Source organism: Hyaena hyaena, unplaced genomic scaffold (assembly GCF_003009895.1).
Source record: "Hyaena hyaena isolate Hyena2069 unplaced genomic scaffold, ASM300989v1 scaffold_221, whole genome shotgun sequence".
Lineage (NCBI taxonomy): Eukaryota > Metazoa > Chordata > Mammalia > Carnivora > Hyaenidae > Hyaena > Hyaena hyaena.
This window is the reverse complement of record NW_024080853.1, coordinates 311,061-328,224: the sequence shown is the minus strand read 5'-3', so window position 1 is coordinate 328,224 and position 17,164 is coordinate 311,061. Positions and strand designations below refer to the sequence as shown.

At 47.7% G+C, this 17,164-nt stretch overlaps 1 protein-coding gene across 3 annotated transcripts in view; it reads left to right on the top strand.

The window, feature by feature from the left end:
* Positions 1-17,164, top strand: part of PFKM (phosphofructokinase, muscle) — a 43,217-nt gene that overhangs the window by 22,910 nt on the left and 3,143 nt on the right. For 2 of the 3 annotated variants that reach the window (XM_039243116.1, XM_039243117.1), the window contains 16 exons: positions 6,381-6,454; positions 7,299-7,376; positions 8,911-9,100; positions 9,323-9,488; positions 10,212-10,256; positions 10,687-10,795; positions 10,908-11,003; positions 11,243-11,335; positions 11,923-12,048; positions 13,212-13,276; positions 13,760-13,829; positions 14,571-14,720; positions 15,165-15,235; positions 15,600-15,687; positions 15,759-15,911; positions 16,399-16,563. In XM_039243116.1, coding sequence (XP_039099047.1) covers positions 6,381-6,454; positions 7,299-7,376; positions 8,911-9,100; positions 9,323-9,488; positions 10,212-10,256; positions 10,687-10,795; positions 10,908-11,003; positions 11,243-11,335; positions 11,923-12,048; positions 13,212-13,276; positions 13,760-13,829; positions 14,571-14,720; positions 15,165-15,235; positions 15,600-15,687; positions 15,759-15,911; positions 16,399-16,563 — 1,739 coding nt within the window. Of the gene's footprint in view, positions 1-4,813; positions 4,833-6,380; positions 6,455-7,298; positions 7,377-8,910; positions 9,101-9,322; positions 9,489-10,211; positions 10,257-10,686; positions 10,796-10,907; positions 11,004-11,242; positions 11,336-11,922; positions 12,049-13,211; positions 13,277-13,759; positions 13,830-14,570; positions 14,721-15,164; positions 15,236-15,599; positions 15,688-15,758; positions 15,912-16,398; positions 16,564-17,164 lie in introns of those variants that run through there. The other variant, XM_039243115.1, reaches the window with a different exon arrangement.

Genomic DNA, 17,164 nt, shown 5'->3' with positions numbered 1-17,164 from the left:
CATAACTCCCTTAGCCTGTAGAACAGAACTGCCCTCCTTAATGTCCTCCCCTATAGATTCACACTGGAATCCTGGGCTTTCCCAAGAATCTCTGTCAGGTCTAAGTCCCCAAGTGCTTCTGGATATTATTTGCTCTACTTTAATTTACTCAAATCTTCATAAAACTTCTTTTCCAAGTTTCTCTGAAGATTTGGGACCATTTTGGTCCCTTGGTACCTAAAAAACTAGTGTTTTCTTAAGCATCATTAGGAAGAAAGAGACTAAAGAAATACAATTGTTGAGAAAGCAGTAGGTGGATTCACTTCAAGTACATTGGAAATGGTGGGGAAAGGGGAGACACAGAAATTGGTATTTGGTGGGCCCTAGCTAGATCTTCAGGTATTACCGCTGAGGTGTGTAGAGTTCCTGCACTGACCAGGGTCTGGCACCTCACTCCTACAGCACATTTCCTTCTACTGGGCACGGTTCTGCTTCATGCTCAGTTTTCTGCGGCCTATCCCTCCTCTTCCATTCCTTCAGCCCTCGAACAAATAGGAACAGCATCAGTTAATCAGCAGAGACCCATGGTGTGTGTATGGGGGCAGCAGAAAGCAAAGACAGAGAGAACCCCTTTCTGGGTTGAGTCCCAGAAGCCTATAAGTCAGGGAAACCAGGTATATGGACAAATGAAGTGGGAGGTAGGGGATGTGTGATTTTTTTTTTCTCTTTTGATTATCTTCTATATTGTAATTTATAATATGCTGAAGAGAGGCAGAATCTCTTTGAGAGGGATACCAGAATGTGGAGACGGTGTGAGAAAAATAGAGAAGGAAAGAGATTTCAGCTAGTCTCCCCTTCACTCTGCACCACTCTCCATAGGCTTCCTAGACTTTGTGTTAAATACCCACTTTGCTTAGAGCCCTACCTTGTATGTTGCAAAGAAGTTAATTTCCTTTGGGAACTTCTAGTTTTAGAAGGAAAGATAACATACATTACTAGAATTCTTATGTAAGGCTCATAAATAACAATAATCAAGTGTGCATAATCAAGTAGAACCCACTTCTGTAATGAACAGATAGGCCTTGGTTGGATTAACCAAGGAAAAGTTCACGGAGAAGGTAGATTTCAAGAGACTAAACTCTTGATTCTGAACTGAATTCTTTATTCACCAGTTTCTGGCGTACAACATAAGTGCTAAATAAGCATATTCCTAATTAAACACAAAGGGCGTAATTGAGCACCTGCATCTCAAACAGGATGGCAAGCACTAAGGATACATCAGTGAGAAAGTCACACATTGTCTTTGTTCTTATGACCCTTCTCATTTATATATTAGTAAATCTAGACTTTAAATAAATATTTTCGCTAATGTATATTTAATTGTAACTGCAGTATATATTATGAACATGAGAATGCCAGAATGGGGACACTTAGGAAGGAGGGCACAGAGGTCTGAGTTCAGGAAGAGTGGCCAGATTAGGAATGCAGAGCCCTACTTGAGGCTGACCTCACTTCTACTGCTTCTCCGCTCTCTCCTGAAAAGGATCCCATGCTGTATAAACTCTGAGTGTTGATCCTGAAATCTTGGTAGGGTGGCCTGAGAAACTGGATTAAGTAAAGCAAGAGCCTGCTAAAAATCCAAATGAGGCATACAAAGTTAGGAATTTATGAAAAAGAAAGGCTCTCTGAAGAGGGAAAGAGGTAAAAAAAAAAAAGAGGTTGAGAGAGAGATCTCGGATTTAACTTGGATCTAAGAGCAACAGAGCCCTTTCAGCTTCTGATCCTGAGCACAGAAATCCTCTTATTCTAGAGGGACCGTCACCTGCTTTAAGGGAAGATCATCCTCCATAGAGGCAGGTGCTAGCATAAGCTGATTTCTGGAGGGCCAGCTGGACCAAGGCCTATGGGATCCTGTGACAGGCGCAGTGTACGCAGGGAAATATCCCACTTCAAGTCCACATAACATCACAGGTGCATGTGAGCAGGTGGTACAGGATGGAACTAAGGGAGGCAGGGAAGCAAAGCAGAAAACTCAGAGTAGAGTTGGAAGGTCTCAGCTGAAGGAGCAGCTCAAATACAGTAGTGGCCTGCCCAGAGATAGGTTTAATGATCTTTAGTTCTCCGAGGGAGAGAGCACAGAAATGATTTTTAACCCAGAGGCTGTGGGCCACATGGGAAAGTGAAGGTTGGGTTCTATAAAAACCACAGAGGCCACTGCTCTGTCATTCCCTGAGCGTAGCAAAGCCAATAACCACTTAAAGCAGAAGAGAGGCCAGATTTCAGACACCCTGAGCTCAGAAGCTGGGCTGAGTGGATACAAATTCCAGCCCAGGAATGGCCCCAGCTCTGCTAAACCATACCACATTTGGCCTCATGACATTGGCTTATTCTGCTGGAAAGGATCTCAGTCATCGCCCTAGCCTGCTGCCTTCAGAGGGGCAGTCCATTCCAAATACATGTTTATCCATTTTTAAAGGATTACAGGAACAGGGATTCTGTTACTTCTCTGGATTGCTGTTCTAGGATTCATAATATTAATTACACATTTGTCAGAAATGGAATTCAGATCTAATATCTATTTTTCATGTTGGAATTAAAGGATTTTTTTTTCTTATTCAAAGTTCAATTAAGGTAGAAACTTTCCAACGTCTGCTTTCAAAAAGATAGGGACCAAGTCATTTATTAGTTTTTTCTGTCTCATGTCATAGAGACTCATTACCCTGCAGAGTTCTCCCCAAAGCCTCTTGCCTACAGGCCGTAATTAGAAACTCCAAAGTACATGCCTCTGATGTTCTCCAGAGCCCCTCCTGGCTGTACCAAGAATACCCCCTGGGTGGTGCCTGTAATCTTATCCTTCGTCTTGCTTCTAATAAGTCAGACAGCTGCGAATAGAGGGTTATTTAGGGCAACATGGAACAGCCAGGGAGAGCCTCGCCAGGACTGGTCTGGTACCAGAATAGGCCAGCGGTGTTAAATAGGAGAGCCCAAAGAATTACTGGGACTACCTAGCATAAGTTATGTGTATACCTCCCAGTCTGTGAATTCTAGGGAACTGGGGGTTTGAAACACAAGTATAGGGGCACGTGGGTGGCTTAGTCGGTTAAGCGTCCAACTTTCGCTTAGGTCATGATCTCGCGGTTCGTGGGGTCGAGCCCTGCGTCGGGCTCTGTGCTGACTGCCAGCTCAGAGCCTGGAGCCTGTTTCAGTCTGTGACTCCCTGTCTCTCTGACCCTCCCCTGCTCACTCTGTCTCTCTCTCTCTCCTAGAAGTAAATAAAACATTAAAAAAAAAAAAAAGAAAGAAAGAAAAAAAGAAACGCAAGTATAGGAGACAATGAGGGTCCTAAAGCTTGATTTCTAGGAAAACAGCTGTCTAACTTAGAGGCAGGATGACCTCTGGAGGTTCATAAGACTGAGGTAAGAAGGTAAAAAGGAAGGAGAGAAGAGAAAGAATCTTCTTTTTTTGTGGGATTTTTCTTCTGTCCAGTAGATTTGGATATTTCCTACCTGCCGTCTATTGTTTACTTGATACTTAAAGCCTCTTAAGTCATTTGTTTTTCTTAAATCTTTCTCCCCTACCCTTACTCAGCTTGGGAGTAGGAAATAGCATTCCAACCTATAAATTTCAGAAAAATGTTTTTTCCTTAGTTCTTAAGATTACACATTCATACTCCAGAACCCCAGGTATCCAATAGAGAAGCTCATAGGCCTTGTGAAAGTCTAGAAAATAAATAAACAACAGTTTCATATCTGTTTTGACCTACTGATTTATCCTTCCTGAGGCCCTGATGGCTTTGCATGGACCCTGACTTTGTTCTTTTCATACACACAGGCTTTTCCTAAAGCTTCTGAGAAGCCTACTCCCATCACAGATTTTTCCATTTTGATTCCTTCAGTTTGACCATGTGACTCTAGACTTCTATACTTAGTGCGACTTTGCCTTAGTGATGGCGAAGGTGGGCTTTGATGACTGCTCACCAGTGACCTCTTGTTGGCAAGCCCAACCTCCCTGTTCTTATCTTAGATCAATTATTGGAAGCATTTGGCACTGTTACAACTTCTTGAAACTGTTCCCTTTGGCTTCCAAGACATGGCTAAGACCTGGATTTCCTTTTGTCTTTCTTGCTGTTCATTAATTTCTGTCACGGAACCCATCTTCCCCTGCTCGTTCCGTCAGCATTGGTTTCCCTCAGTGTTCCATTCCTTGCCTTTCCTATTCTTATTCTACATATTCTTGTGAAACCGTCTCTCCCAAGTCCACATGGGTGTTCCACAAGAACTTCAAGCTCAGCATATCCACATACGAGTGTATCATCCATACTCTTACCTGCCCAAATCAAAACTTGCCTCTGCTTAGTTCACTTCACTTCAGTCTTACTCTTTGCCTGTCAGTTATGGGGCTTTTCCATCTTCTTCTCCACCACCTTGAAATCTAACCACACTGCTATGCTTCTGTTTCCTCAGTGTCTCCTGCCCAGTGTCTCTGTGTTGTCCCAAATGCCACTCTCTCAGTCTAGGCCCTCATTTTGTCGAGGCTGCCTGAGAGCCATCTTATCCCAGTGTCCTCCACATTGCAGCCACAGTGATCTTTCTGATATACAGATAGCGTCATGTCTCTCCATTCTCAAAATTCCTCAGAGATTCTCCATCATTTGCAACTTTTGTTTTCTAGGTCAAAGACCCTTTTAAGAATCAAATGAAAGCTGCGGACCTTCTCCCAAGGAAATTCCTGTACCCAGAAAACTTTTCATACGGTTTCATGGGTTCATGGATTCCCTGAAACCATCACCCATGGATCCCCAATCAAACCCTGGCCTACAGAATAAGAGCCAGACTTCCTCGCGTGGCATACAGGTGCCTGCTTACCTGTTGTAGCTTCACCGCTCACCACTTCCTAGCTTACATTTTATTCTTTGTAATGCTGAGTTACCTAAGGTTGTTTCTTGACTCTCACCTTTATTTGTGCTATTTCCCTGCCTAGAGCACTGTCCCCCAAAGTGTCCACCTGACATAAAAGATTTATAAGGAAATTGTCCTTTAGGTCTCAGGTCAAATGCAGTCTTTTCTATGTAACCTGTTCTGACTTCCTTTCTGGCAGCTTAGATGTTCCTTTCCCCACCGTATTTTGTACAAATCTCCTTCATAGGGATCCATATTGTAACCATATTGTATTCTTCAGAAGTCTTGAGGACCATTACCAACTCCTGTATCTTCACATCCTGAGACTGTATCATTCACTGCTGTTTCCTTAGTGCCTAGATAGTGGAGGGACCATGGTAGGTGTTTAGTAAATATTCACTCAGTGAGTGAATGGGCCTTCAATTTGATTTGGTGCTTACAGCCATCTAACACCAACTTTTGTCAGCCTGCAAAAAACAAAAAAAAAAAAAAAAAAAAAACCCTCCAAAACAGACAGTTTGTTTGGTCTTTTTGGATATTTCATTCCAGGTAGCTTTCAAGTTTATAGGAGCTCATGATGGAGTTTAGCAGATTTTTCAAATTACTGGTTTCTCTAGTGCTCACTGGTACATAATATTTCTCCAGGCAGGATTAAGGACCCTAGGAAGAGATTGTAGATTGAAACAAAAACATGTACTGGGGTATCTGAGGGAGGGTGGCAAAAATGGTTCATAAGAAATTGATCTATCAGGGCTCTGAGATTCCTTGAGCCTCACCGTGAACGCTTCTCACATTACGAGGCAGGATGGGGTGGCCGGGACCAAGACCCAGGAGTGTGTTTCATGTCTCACCAAGGAGGCTCCGCTTAGGACAATTATCAGTAGCACTGTTTCTAATATGGAGGCCAGTACAGCTTCCACTGTGTATTGTGTGCTGTGCAGGGCGGTTCCCCCACAGTACTCTCAGGAGAGACAGTTCTTGTCACTGAGTAGCTACTTGAAAGGGATAACACTTACATGGGAGAGAAGGGAAAGGCTCGCCTCTCTGTTTTAGTCCTAATTAGTTTTAGTCCTGATTCTTCCTCCCAGTGGAGAGACTGGGCTCTGTGACTTTGACCTCTTTGAACTTTAGTTTCCAAATCTGTAAAATGGAGGTAACTTCAGGGTTGTGGAGAGGATTAAATGAGATGAGGTTTGACAAGCAGTTAGCAGTGTCTAACCCTACAGTCAGCACTTAAGATTATTAGTCCCCGGATTGCCCTGCCAAGGAAAGGTCTTAGGAAAAATGGGATTGTGGGGGGAAGGGGATGAATTGGGGGTAACTGGAGCTACATGAACACTGAACACGGTAATTTAGTGTTAGTGGGGAGGCCAGAAGACTTGGAGGAGAGGAGTATTCTAGAGTCAGAGAAAAGCTTAAAGGAAGAACTGAGTTATATCTTGTAGTCCAGGCTGCTTTTCTCAGGAGTAACCTCTTCCTTTCGTTTTCCTTCCCTCCATTCAGGTATGAATGCCGCTGTCAGGGCTGTGGTTCGAGTTGGTATCTTTACTGGTGCCCGTGTCTTTTTTGTCCATGAGGTTGGTTCTCTACTTGTTCTCCATCATTCTTTCTGTTTTCTGCTCCTCCCCTCCCCACTTCCTCTCTCCTCACCTCCCAGTTACATGCTATGCCTCCGGAATCTGGCTTAGTTCCCTGTCTCCATGTCTCTCCCAGACTCCAGTCTCCACTAATGATGGTGGGACCTAGGGATCTACAGACTGGGTCCTCATGTTGCCTGTTCAATTCAAAGGAAGAAGTAGCTCTCTCCTCCCCTTATCTCCACCAAAACGAAGAGAGAAGCTGAAATGAGGATTTCACAGAAAATTTAGTATGTCCAGAGACAGAGCCTTTGGAAGGAACAAAGTCTCATCAGATTTCTGCAGTTTGCTGAACCTTCTGAGGTTCCAACTCCTCTACCCTTCTCTCCCTTCCCTCTCATTCTTTGCCCACTCTTCCCTCTGTAAGGCTTATCTGCCTTCTCCTGGATTTTTTCTTTTCAAGTCCCATTTCTCTCCTGCCCTCCTTTCACCACCTTTCCCTTTTCCCTCTACTGTTATCAAAGCTATCTGCTATCTACTTCCCTGGGGAAGCAGATCGGAGGAAATGGATGAGCCAGAAACAAGAGGAATTAGGATGAAATATTAGGAAGGACATCCTAACCTTTCGAGATTGCAGGAAAATAGAAGAGAGTATTGAAAGGTTGATGTCTTCTTCCTTGGACTGTGTTAAATACGACAATGTCATGGCCATCCAGAGATCAGTAATGGGAGGAAATGGCTTGATTCTCAGAGAACTACTTTCCAAAGATCCTGTCCTAATCGTGGGGGGTTAGGGAGAACCTCTGGCCTAGCAGAGGCTGAATGGGTATAATGTGCTCCACAGGGTTATCAAGGCCTGGTGGATGGTGGAGATAACATCAGGGAAGCCACCTGGGAGAGCGTTTCCATGATGCTTCAGCTGGTATGTTCCAGATGATTCCTGTCCCTCATTTGTGCTGTCATTGTCCCACCCAACTCTGGTTTTGCCTCCTGGTTGCTCAGGTTCCCCCCACGTGGCTTGACGTGAAGGGTTCTGTGGCAAGAGAGGTGCCACAACTGCCCTTTACTCTTTGCGTTTGAAAACATCACCCTGGCATCAGGGTGGGGTGAGGTCACAGGACAGTCTGCTCTTTATAGAAAGGTCATAGGCAAGACTTAAGGAACTGGCATGTAAGCAGGTCCTGCTCTGGGGTCACAGGGAAGGTCTGGCCAGGAAAATAACCTTCCCAGAGGCCTGGAGCCAGAGTCAGAAGTAGAGCTGAAATCTGCCGGTCCTCATGTGATGGTGAGAAGGTCACCCGAAACCACACTGTTTAAGGGAGGAAGGAACCAGTGCAGCCTTTTAGAGTTTCCGAAAATACCTTAAGATTATGCTGATTGTATCCACCACAACCCTTTGTGCTACTTTCTGTAAGTCATTATATACCTATTTTCTGGTTTACTGAAAAATCCACAAATTACATTTGTGTCCCCATTCTTTACCTCACTCCTCTAAAAATCCATGGGAAGAAATGTAATATGCAGTACTTCGCGAAGATTCTTTATAGGCAATGGTACCTGCTGTTAAGTGGTGTGAAAACGAGTCAGAATTCTCTATCAAAAGGCATGGATGCCAGAAGCTAATATGATTTGTGAAAACTCTAAGTATTCTTACCTCTCTTGGGACATCTATAACACTCAGAACTATTTTTCCTGTGACTATGTGGATACTTCCTTCTATGAGCACCATAGATCCCGAGCAGTGAAGGGGAAAGGATTGGCAGGGCCTGGTTACAATTAGAAATCAGTGAGTTCAAGAGGGAAAGCACATTGGGATGAACTCCTAATAACAGTTTGGACACAATCCAATAAAGTCAGGCCACTGGGGAGAATTTCCAAAGACTAAAGTCAGTGCCGCGTCTTACATTTCTAAGAACATGTGAAAGATGGAAATTACTCTAAAAGCCAACAGTATGTATGTATTCCTTTGCTCTCCTTGAGGATAATCACTTTGATAACAAAGCCTTCAATGGAATGGGTTAGTCTTAGCAGTCTTCTAAGAGGTGTAGCAGAATATAGGAATGACCCTATGATAGCTCAACCAGAATTATTTCCCTTTCCTTTAGAAAGGACAAATGATTCTTTTTTTTTTTTTTAAGTTTATTTATTTATTTTGAGAGGGAGTTGCGAGTGGGGAAGGGGCAAAGAGAGGGAGAGACAGAATCCCGATGTGAGGCTCAATCCCGCAACCTGTGAGATCGTGACCTGAGCTGAATCAAGAGTCGAACACTTAACCAACTGAGCCACCCAGGTGCCCCTAGAAAGGACAAATGACTCTTAGGGATGTCAGGGCACTTCCTAGAAAGCCAGGTGGTTATGACAGCTCATCACAATGTTGGAATAGGGGAAATCTTAGCATGTTGAGCCCAAATTTGGCTGTGTCATCTGGGGAGCTGACTTCTATTTCTTCCCCACAGGGCGGCACAGTCATTGGAAGTGCCCGGTGCAAGGACTTCCGTGAACGAGAGGGACGACTCCGTGCTGCCCACAACCTGGTGAAGCGTGGGATTACCAATCTGTGTGTCATCGGGGGTGACGGTAGCCTCACTGGGGCTGACACCTTCCGTTCTGAGTGGAGTGACTTACTGAGTGACCTCCAGAAAGCGGGTGAGACATTGTCATAACTATTGTTTGTGGGCGTGCACACACAGCCCTCTCCTCCCATTGGAGGAAACCATCACCCAGACACAAAAGGGAGGTCTTTGCTCTCCTTCCTCTGCCGTTGCTTATACTTCCCATTGGCTGCAGTTCCTTCTCTCTCCAGTCATCTGCACTTTAGGCATGTCAAGCACCTCACCCGGTGGCTCCTGGTTTGCTTCTCTTTGTCAGGTAAGATCACAGCGGAGGAGGCTACGAAGTCCAGCTACCTGAACATCGTGGGCTTGGTGGGCTCGATTGACAATGACTTTTGTGGCACTGATATGACTATTGGCACTGATTCTGCTTTGCACCGGATCATAGAGATTGTGGACGCCATCACCACCACTGCTCAGAGGTAAGGGGGCTTGCAGGGAGGCGGCGGGGAAGGATGGCATCTGGGACAGGCTATAAGGCTAGAGAGATTAATGCCCTTGGGCTGTAGACTTCCAATGACCTGTTTTCTCGGGCTAGAACACTGTCTTTAACTAAGAAGCACCCCAGAGCCCTGAAATTGCACTGCTGTCTACGTGCTGTAAGTTTGCGTCCTGTCACTGTCTTGCCCACTGTCCACAGTGTAGCTCTGAGGGCTTTAATACCCGTGGTCTCCCAGATGATTAGTGTTCAACCTGAGACAAGTGCAGGGAGCCCCAAACCTCAGCCACCCTTTCAGCCATAGCAGATTGCTGAGGCCGTCACCGCCGCTGCTCAGCAGGCGGCCTGGGGAGGCAGTGTGGGAGAATATGGGAGGCGGAAAACAGCAGTTTGCCAGGGACATCCTACGGGATTCCAGGCTGGTTGAGTCCTCATTTCTTCACTTCTTTTCCTATTTTTTCCTTCCCTTCCTGGACCCCATCGCTCCTTGGAACAGAGCCGCAGTACTGACACCTTTTACTGTTCTGTTTTAGTCACCCTGTAGCCACCCTGGACCTAGGTCTGGGTCTTCCTGGTCTTTTCAGAAACCTGCTGGGACATTTATGTAAATGTATCTCCCAGGGAGGTTATGTGGACTAGATGTGGGTGGCGGCTTGGGACCATCAGGACACTTGGACTGTGAAGGTCCTATGTCTGTGTCTTGCAGCCACCAGAGGACGTTTGTGCTAGAAGTGATGGGCCGGCACTGTGGGTAAGATCCCCGTCTTGATTCATCTGCTCTGTGGAACCAGCAGCAGCCTTCTCTTCCCCGGAGAGTCCAAAGAGGTCTCCCAGGGACAGCAGACCCAGAGATGTCCGTGCTCATCTCGGCGTGGCCCCCTCTCCCTGTCCCAACCCCCATAACCACATGTGCAAGGGTGTGCCTGTGTGCCCGTGCACAGGTCAGACGCCGCTCTGAGATTAGAAGCCACCGTGTCAGGTGAGCATGAGTAGAAGGTGCTCTTCAGGGACAAAACCTCATTGAGAAGGTGTCTCGGTGGCACTCTTACTCTCCCCCCAAGCACGAAAACACAGATCCTCACACATTTCACCAGTGATAGGGCCAGGCGGACCTGCCGGGTATGGGTGAGGCAGTTTATGGAGTATGGCTCCTAGCGTGACGCTTCTGCCTCTCATCTCAGATACCTGGCCCTTGTCACGTCTCTCTCCTGTGGGGCTGACTGGGTTTTTATTCCTGAGTGTCCACCGGATGACGACTGGGAGGAGCATCTTTGTCGCCGGCTCACCGAGGTACTGGCACTTTATTTTGCCCTTGAAAAACCGCTCGCCTGTTCTGTGGATGATGCACTTCCCCTCCATCAGTTTCACCCGGCTGACCACTTTCCTCTTTGTTCTTGACCAGACAAGGACCCGTGGTTCTCGTCTCAACATCATCATTGTGGCTGAGGGTGCCATCGACAAGACTGGGAAACCCATCACCTCAGAAGACATCAAGAATGTTAGTATGAATGAAACCAGAAGAGGCCTTGGACACCACCCCCCACCCCCTTCCCCAGTGACTTCTGAGTCTCCCCTTAGTCCTTCTGCACATCTCTCCCCAGCTTTCCTGCCCCCTGGCTTCCCAGGAAGATAAGATATAAGATAAGAAGCTAATCCATCGTGGTTTATCTAAGCCTCTGCTTGTTTTCTCTCTTTGACTCTGTACCCCTCTCTCTGTCCCTCTTTTGGTCTCCTCAGCTAGTGGTAAAGCGTCTGGGGTATGACACCCGGGTCACTGTCTTGGGGCATGTGCAGCGGGGTGGGACACCATCAGCCTTCGACAGGATCCTGGTAAGTCATGGGGTTCTGTGCCTCTTGCCGTCCTTCCCCTGCAGAACCCCACTTCCCAGGACAGGGGCTTGCACCACTGGCCATGCCACCTCCAGACTGCAGTGGCTCTTGACCCATTTCCATACACTCAAGAGTTCTCTTCTGTTGCAAAAAATGATGGGAAATTATATGCTCTCCATATAATATGAAGATCAGGTATCTCAGCTTTGAGCATTGGTAAAACTATTGAGACCTAACCTCAGACACTCAGGTTGAACCCTCTTATCCTACTTTCATTAGAAGAGAGAGGCAATACTCTTCCTTGTTTTATCAATAAGAAGGGAATATTAAGCCTCAGTGATCTCCTCGATTACTACAATAGACCTGCTTCCCTGGAACCAAATAGAGTTCCAATGGCAAGAGGATGAAGAATCAAGCTTTAGATGAAATCTGTGTAGGGAGGTAAAGCCCCATAAGCTCTTAGCTGTAGTTCTTAAATGTGCACCTCAACCCTGTGATTTGGAAGGGCCTCGGTGCCCTGGCTCTCCAGGCCCTGACCAGACAGGGAGGCCTGAACCAGACTGTCTTTGCTCCCTGGGTTCCTGCAGGGCAGCAGGATGGGTGTGGAAGCAGTGATGGCGCTTTTGGAGGGGACCCCGGACACACCAGCCTGTGTGGTGAGCCTCTCTGGTAACCAGGCTGTGCGCCTGCCCCTCATGGAGTGTGTCCAGATGGTAAGTACTGACCTCAGCTCCCCTTCCTAAGATTCCCAAGCCCTTATCTTTTGAGCTGGAGCTTAAAGGAAAAGAGACCAACTTCGAAGGGCACTGGAACTCCTGTTGGAGATGGAGGGGCAGCATGGTGTAGTTAGAGTCAAATAGGGAAAGGGCACAGTAGGCTTTGCTTAGGAGCTGTCACCTCTCTAAGCCTCAGTGTCCCCATCTGTTAAGTGTTCCTAAGGAACGTGAGAGAGGCTACATCCTACCAAGTAGTGAGACCCAATATTGCACCATATCCAGACTCAGATGCTTTTGCCATGTCTTTGTTGGAAAAGAAATACAGTCTCTCTCCAAACATTATTAAAAGCAGGGAATATTATTAAGGTCTGGCTGGCTAGCTCATATGTTTCTATGATTTCTACCTTGAACATGTTTCTCTGAAACAACATGAGGTTCCTAATGCTCACCTTGAGGGCTACTAGAAGAGTGGAGGGAATCTTTGTAAAAAGTCTTATGCAGTATCTAGGAAATATTGGGTGCTCAGGAAATGGCTCTTATTACAAAGGAATCATTCCTATGATACCACAGAGCAGTGTGTCTGGGAGCTAAGGTGTCTGGCTGATCCTCAGGGCTGGCCTGCATGCTCAGGGCTGACTTCCCATTTCCTGGCCTGCTTCTCTCTTAGACTCGGGAGTCTCAGCAACCTACAGCGCAGACAGGCTCCAGCCTTGCTGTGTATCCCCAAAGCTAAAGCACTGGCCCACAGAGCAGAAATCAGTAGCTGGGAGACACATGGCAGGGATCAGCTTTTCTTCTTCTGGGATCTGTAGGGTCTACTCCATTTACTCAGTTTAGAGGCTACTTTGAGGTTGTGGCCCTGGGTACCGAATGGAGTAAGATGCTATTTTATCTGTGAGCACTCCTCTACTCTGAAAAATATTCTAATAAGTAGAGCATTGAATCAGCTCCTTCCTTTTGCTGCTCATTGCTCTGAAAATTAAGGAAAAACAAAGATGCTGCTTTCTGTGAACGTTTGGGGAGCACAGGAAAGGTGGGAGGCATGGTGGGCAGGATCCAGGCATAAGCGTGGAGACAGGCAGAGTGTTACCATGGGCTAGAAATCCAGCTGTGTGGAACGCTGCCCTGTAGTCGTGACTCTTGCTGTGCTCCTCCCTCAGACCAAAGATGTGACCAAGGCCATGAACGACAGGAAATTTGATGAAGCCATGAAGCTGAGAGGCCGGTGAGGAAATGACCAGAAGCTCACTAGCTACAGGAGTCAGATATTGGAATGAAGCAGAAAATGGACATAGTTTCAGACCCAACATAAGAGCTTCTGTCCCTTCCCCTTCTTACTGTCTCTGTGACCGTTCCTTCCTGAGAGAGTTGGTTGAGAGGGGACCAGGAAGCACAGTTTGTCCCAGGGCTGCTCTTCCTGGGACTGGCCTCCTATAATCTGGTGGTTTTGTGTGTGGGTTCCATCCAGGTTTTCAGTTTCTCTAGCCAAAGGGGCAGCATCTCATGCTGAGCACAGTGCCTCGGAGAAGAGTCCTCAGGGAGGATTTGGTCAGTTACTGGCCCTTTTTCGGCCCCTGCCCAATCCCTGCTATGTCCTTTGAGGTTTGCCCTGTTGGACTTCACGCTGGAAGCAAAACTTTAGATCCCCTTGGCTGCTGGCCATGGGGAGTGGCCTGAAGACCCCCCATCCCACCTGTACTTTTCCCAGGAGCTTCATGAACAACTGGGAGGTATACAAGCTTCTGGCTCACATCAGACCCCCAGTCACTAAGGGACCGGTGAGTTCTCTCTCCCTTTGACTCTGTCGCTCAGTCTCCCTCTGTGAAGTGCTGCCTCCACTCCATACAACCTGTAGCCTCGCCAGCTTCTGTGCCCCACTGTACTCTCTAGTGCTGAGTCCCTGATCCTGCTAAGAAATTTTCTCTTAGCCTCCCCAGATACCAACCCCATATCCTTAGTGCCCTGGACGTCTCTGCCCCAAGGCCCACATCCAATTTAGGACTGACGAGGTAGCTTGCAAGGACTGGGAAAAAGGTTTATGGGTTAATCCCCTGGGCAAACCTGGGAATAGTCATATCTGAGTGTACTTTAGCCACTTCTTCCACTGAAGTAGTGCTCCTCAGTGTCTATCAGAATCATCTGGGCTGCTTATTAAACATGCAGATTGCTGGATCCTTCCCGCAGAGAGGATTTAGATCTGGGGTTGGGGCCAGGAGTAGGCAGGTTTAACAGGCTCCCTAGATCAGGCTGTCCAAGAACCACACTTCGGGAAATGCTGCTCTGGAAGGCCTCATTCGTTATGTAATGCTGTCTGTGGGCAGAGCCTGTGGCTTTCCTTATTGATTTGTGATAAAGAATTCGCTTCCACAGGATGAGGGAACAGGCTGTGCCGGCATTCCTGGGGAGGGGGGTGTGTTGTCCTGAGCTCCATGTCCTGACCCTAGGACTCAAGAGTTCAGCTTCCCTTACTGACCTGTCCCCCTCTTTGCCCTGCTCCCTGTCCGCTTCCTTCTCCCTAGGGTAGCACACACACAGTGGCCGTGATGAACGTGGGGGCACCGGCCGCAGGCATGAATGCTGCCGTCCGCTCCACTGTGAGGATTGGCCTCATCCAGGGCAACCGGGTGCTGGTTGTGCATGATGGCTTCGAGGGCCTGGCCAAGGGTCAGGTACGGGGACTAAAAGGAAGGGGAGCATATACTCTGGGGCCAAGAGTAGTCATGGGGAGGGTAAGTGTAGCAGGAGTGACCTGTCCGTCTTTTTCTTTCTCCTGGCCCCTCCCCTATCTTTCTCTACCTTTCTTTCCTCTCAGGGTTTGAGCAGAAGTAGATGCTTAATTCCAGGGCAGTATGAATAGGCAGGAGTCACTGAAACAAACCCTTTGCAGGCAACATCTCTTATTTAATTCTCTGTCCCAAAGCTCAGTGCAGTGCCTGGCATAAGTAGGTGCCTAATATTTGTGACTGAGCAATAAGACCGGAGGAAGTTCACTGAGGTGGGGAAAAGCCGGTGTGTGGTGTTTCTTCTCCAGCCAGGGGGGTGTCGGGGTGGGATGAGAATTCAGGAAGTGGCATTCAGTCCACAAGGCAGACCTACGTGACCTTTTCCTGCAGATTGAGGAAGCCAGCTGGAGCTATGTTGGGGGCTGGACTGGCCAAGGTGGTTCCAAACTTGGGACTAAAAGGTAAGTGGCATTATGGGAGCACCTCCTCCTAGTCACTCCTAAAGATGTCCCTTGGAACGTGGGTGTCAGTTCATTAGCTCAGCATCTGCACTGCTGCAGTCTGCATCTTCTGTCCCCAAGGACAGTTGCCTCAGTCAGTGTAGGCAGGCATGCCCATCTAGACATCTCTTAGTGGCTCTAGCAATTTAAAGCCCCAGGATGTGTCCTTAGACAGCCATGAGAGGTGGGGCAGGGAAGGGGACACAGGTCAAGAAGTTAGACATAAAGCATCTTCTAATTCTAGCTTTTTTTCTCCCTCAACTTTGCTTAATTCTCCAAATTCCATCACCTCATCACCCACCCCTGCCTCACCCCAATCGACTAGGACTCTACCCAAGAAGAGCTTTGAGCAGATCAGTGCCAACATCACTAAGTTTAACATTCAGGGCCTTGTCATCATCGGGGGCTTTGAGGTGAGTGCCGGCCCATTTGTTCCCCTCCCCCCGCCTTTTCCCTCTCTCCTTATTGCTGCCGCTCTTCTCAGGCTTACACAGGGGGCCTGGAACTGATGGAGGGCAGGAAGCTGTTTGACGAGCTGTGCATCCCGTTTGTGGTCATCCCTGCGACAGTCTCCAACAACGTCCCCGGCTCGGACTTTAGTGTGGGGGCTGACACAGCACTCAACACTATCTGCACGGTGAGAGCCCGCCGCCGCTTCCCAGGCCTCTGGCCAGCTCTGTAATCCCTGGGCTGCATGTGCTCCTGGAGAGTGAGCTACTGTTTCTGTCCTAACCGAGTGACGGTGTTTGAACGGTGCTTCTTTGAGCCCAGGCCTTTACGCACTTTATGTAACTGCACTACGGTGTTCATTCTCACCCGTCTGCCTCCAATGCATCAGTACTCTGCACACCAAATGTTTTTCTGTCCTGAGGTCAGATAGCTTCATTTTCCTAACCCTGACCAACAGAAAGAGTAAGTATAGCTTCCTTCCCAGGAGATGAGTTTCACAGTGTGGTTGGCAGATGTGCCTTCTGTCCTCAAAGGCAAGAACTTGATGAGGTGTAGGGGCCTGGCTGACCTGGGGAGGGTGGCGCTCTGGCGCTGGTTTATGGCAGGGGTCAGAGAAGTGACAAGAATCGGATCCCAGACCCTGGCTTTCTAACTGTGACCCATTGTCTCTGCAGACCTGTGACCGCATCAAGCAATCAGCGGCAGGCACCAAGCGTCGGGTGTTTATTATTGAAACTATGGGTGGCTACTGTGGCTACCTGGCCACCATGGCGGGACTGGCAGCGGGGGCCGATGCTGCCTACATTTTTGAGGAGCCCTTCACCATTCGGGACCTGCAGGTAGATGGTCACTCAGAACCTGTTATGTAGCTCTCCCCTGCCCTAGTCTGTCCCCACAGCATCCTGAGCTGCGAAAGCTCAAGATGAGGATCGCTGCTTGGTCTTTGGGGCCCTGCAAGGAAACTAGACAGAGCAGCAAGTGGGCATTTCCGGTGTAACCTCACACACATGACCACACCTTCTGTTGCTGGAGCATTCGTTTTGAAGGCCCTGTGTTGCTAAGCCCTTCTCAATGTGTTTTTGCATTTTGTCTTCAAAACACATGTGCAAGGGAACTATTATCTCTGTGTCACAGATGAGAAAGGTTTAAAGAGGTTAAAAGACTTCTCTAAACTTGTGAGAAGGTGGTTTAACAGACAAAGTCGGTGGTGTCTCTGCTGCATCATGCCACCCCCCTGGGTTTCCCTTGCTACCAAAGCAGACTCTTCTCTTTCTGGTCCCTGTCACTTCTGGGGTTGGGGTGGGGTGCTGATTCCTTTTTTTCAGATGGGTCATCTGATCCTAATTTTCCAAGATCTCAGTTCACTGGAGGAAAGAAAAGCCACAAAGTGGAGGGGCAGCAGGCTGAGGGGACTCCCTTATGCAAGAGCCAAGCAGCCCC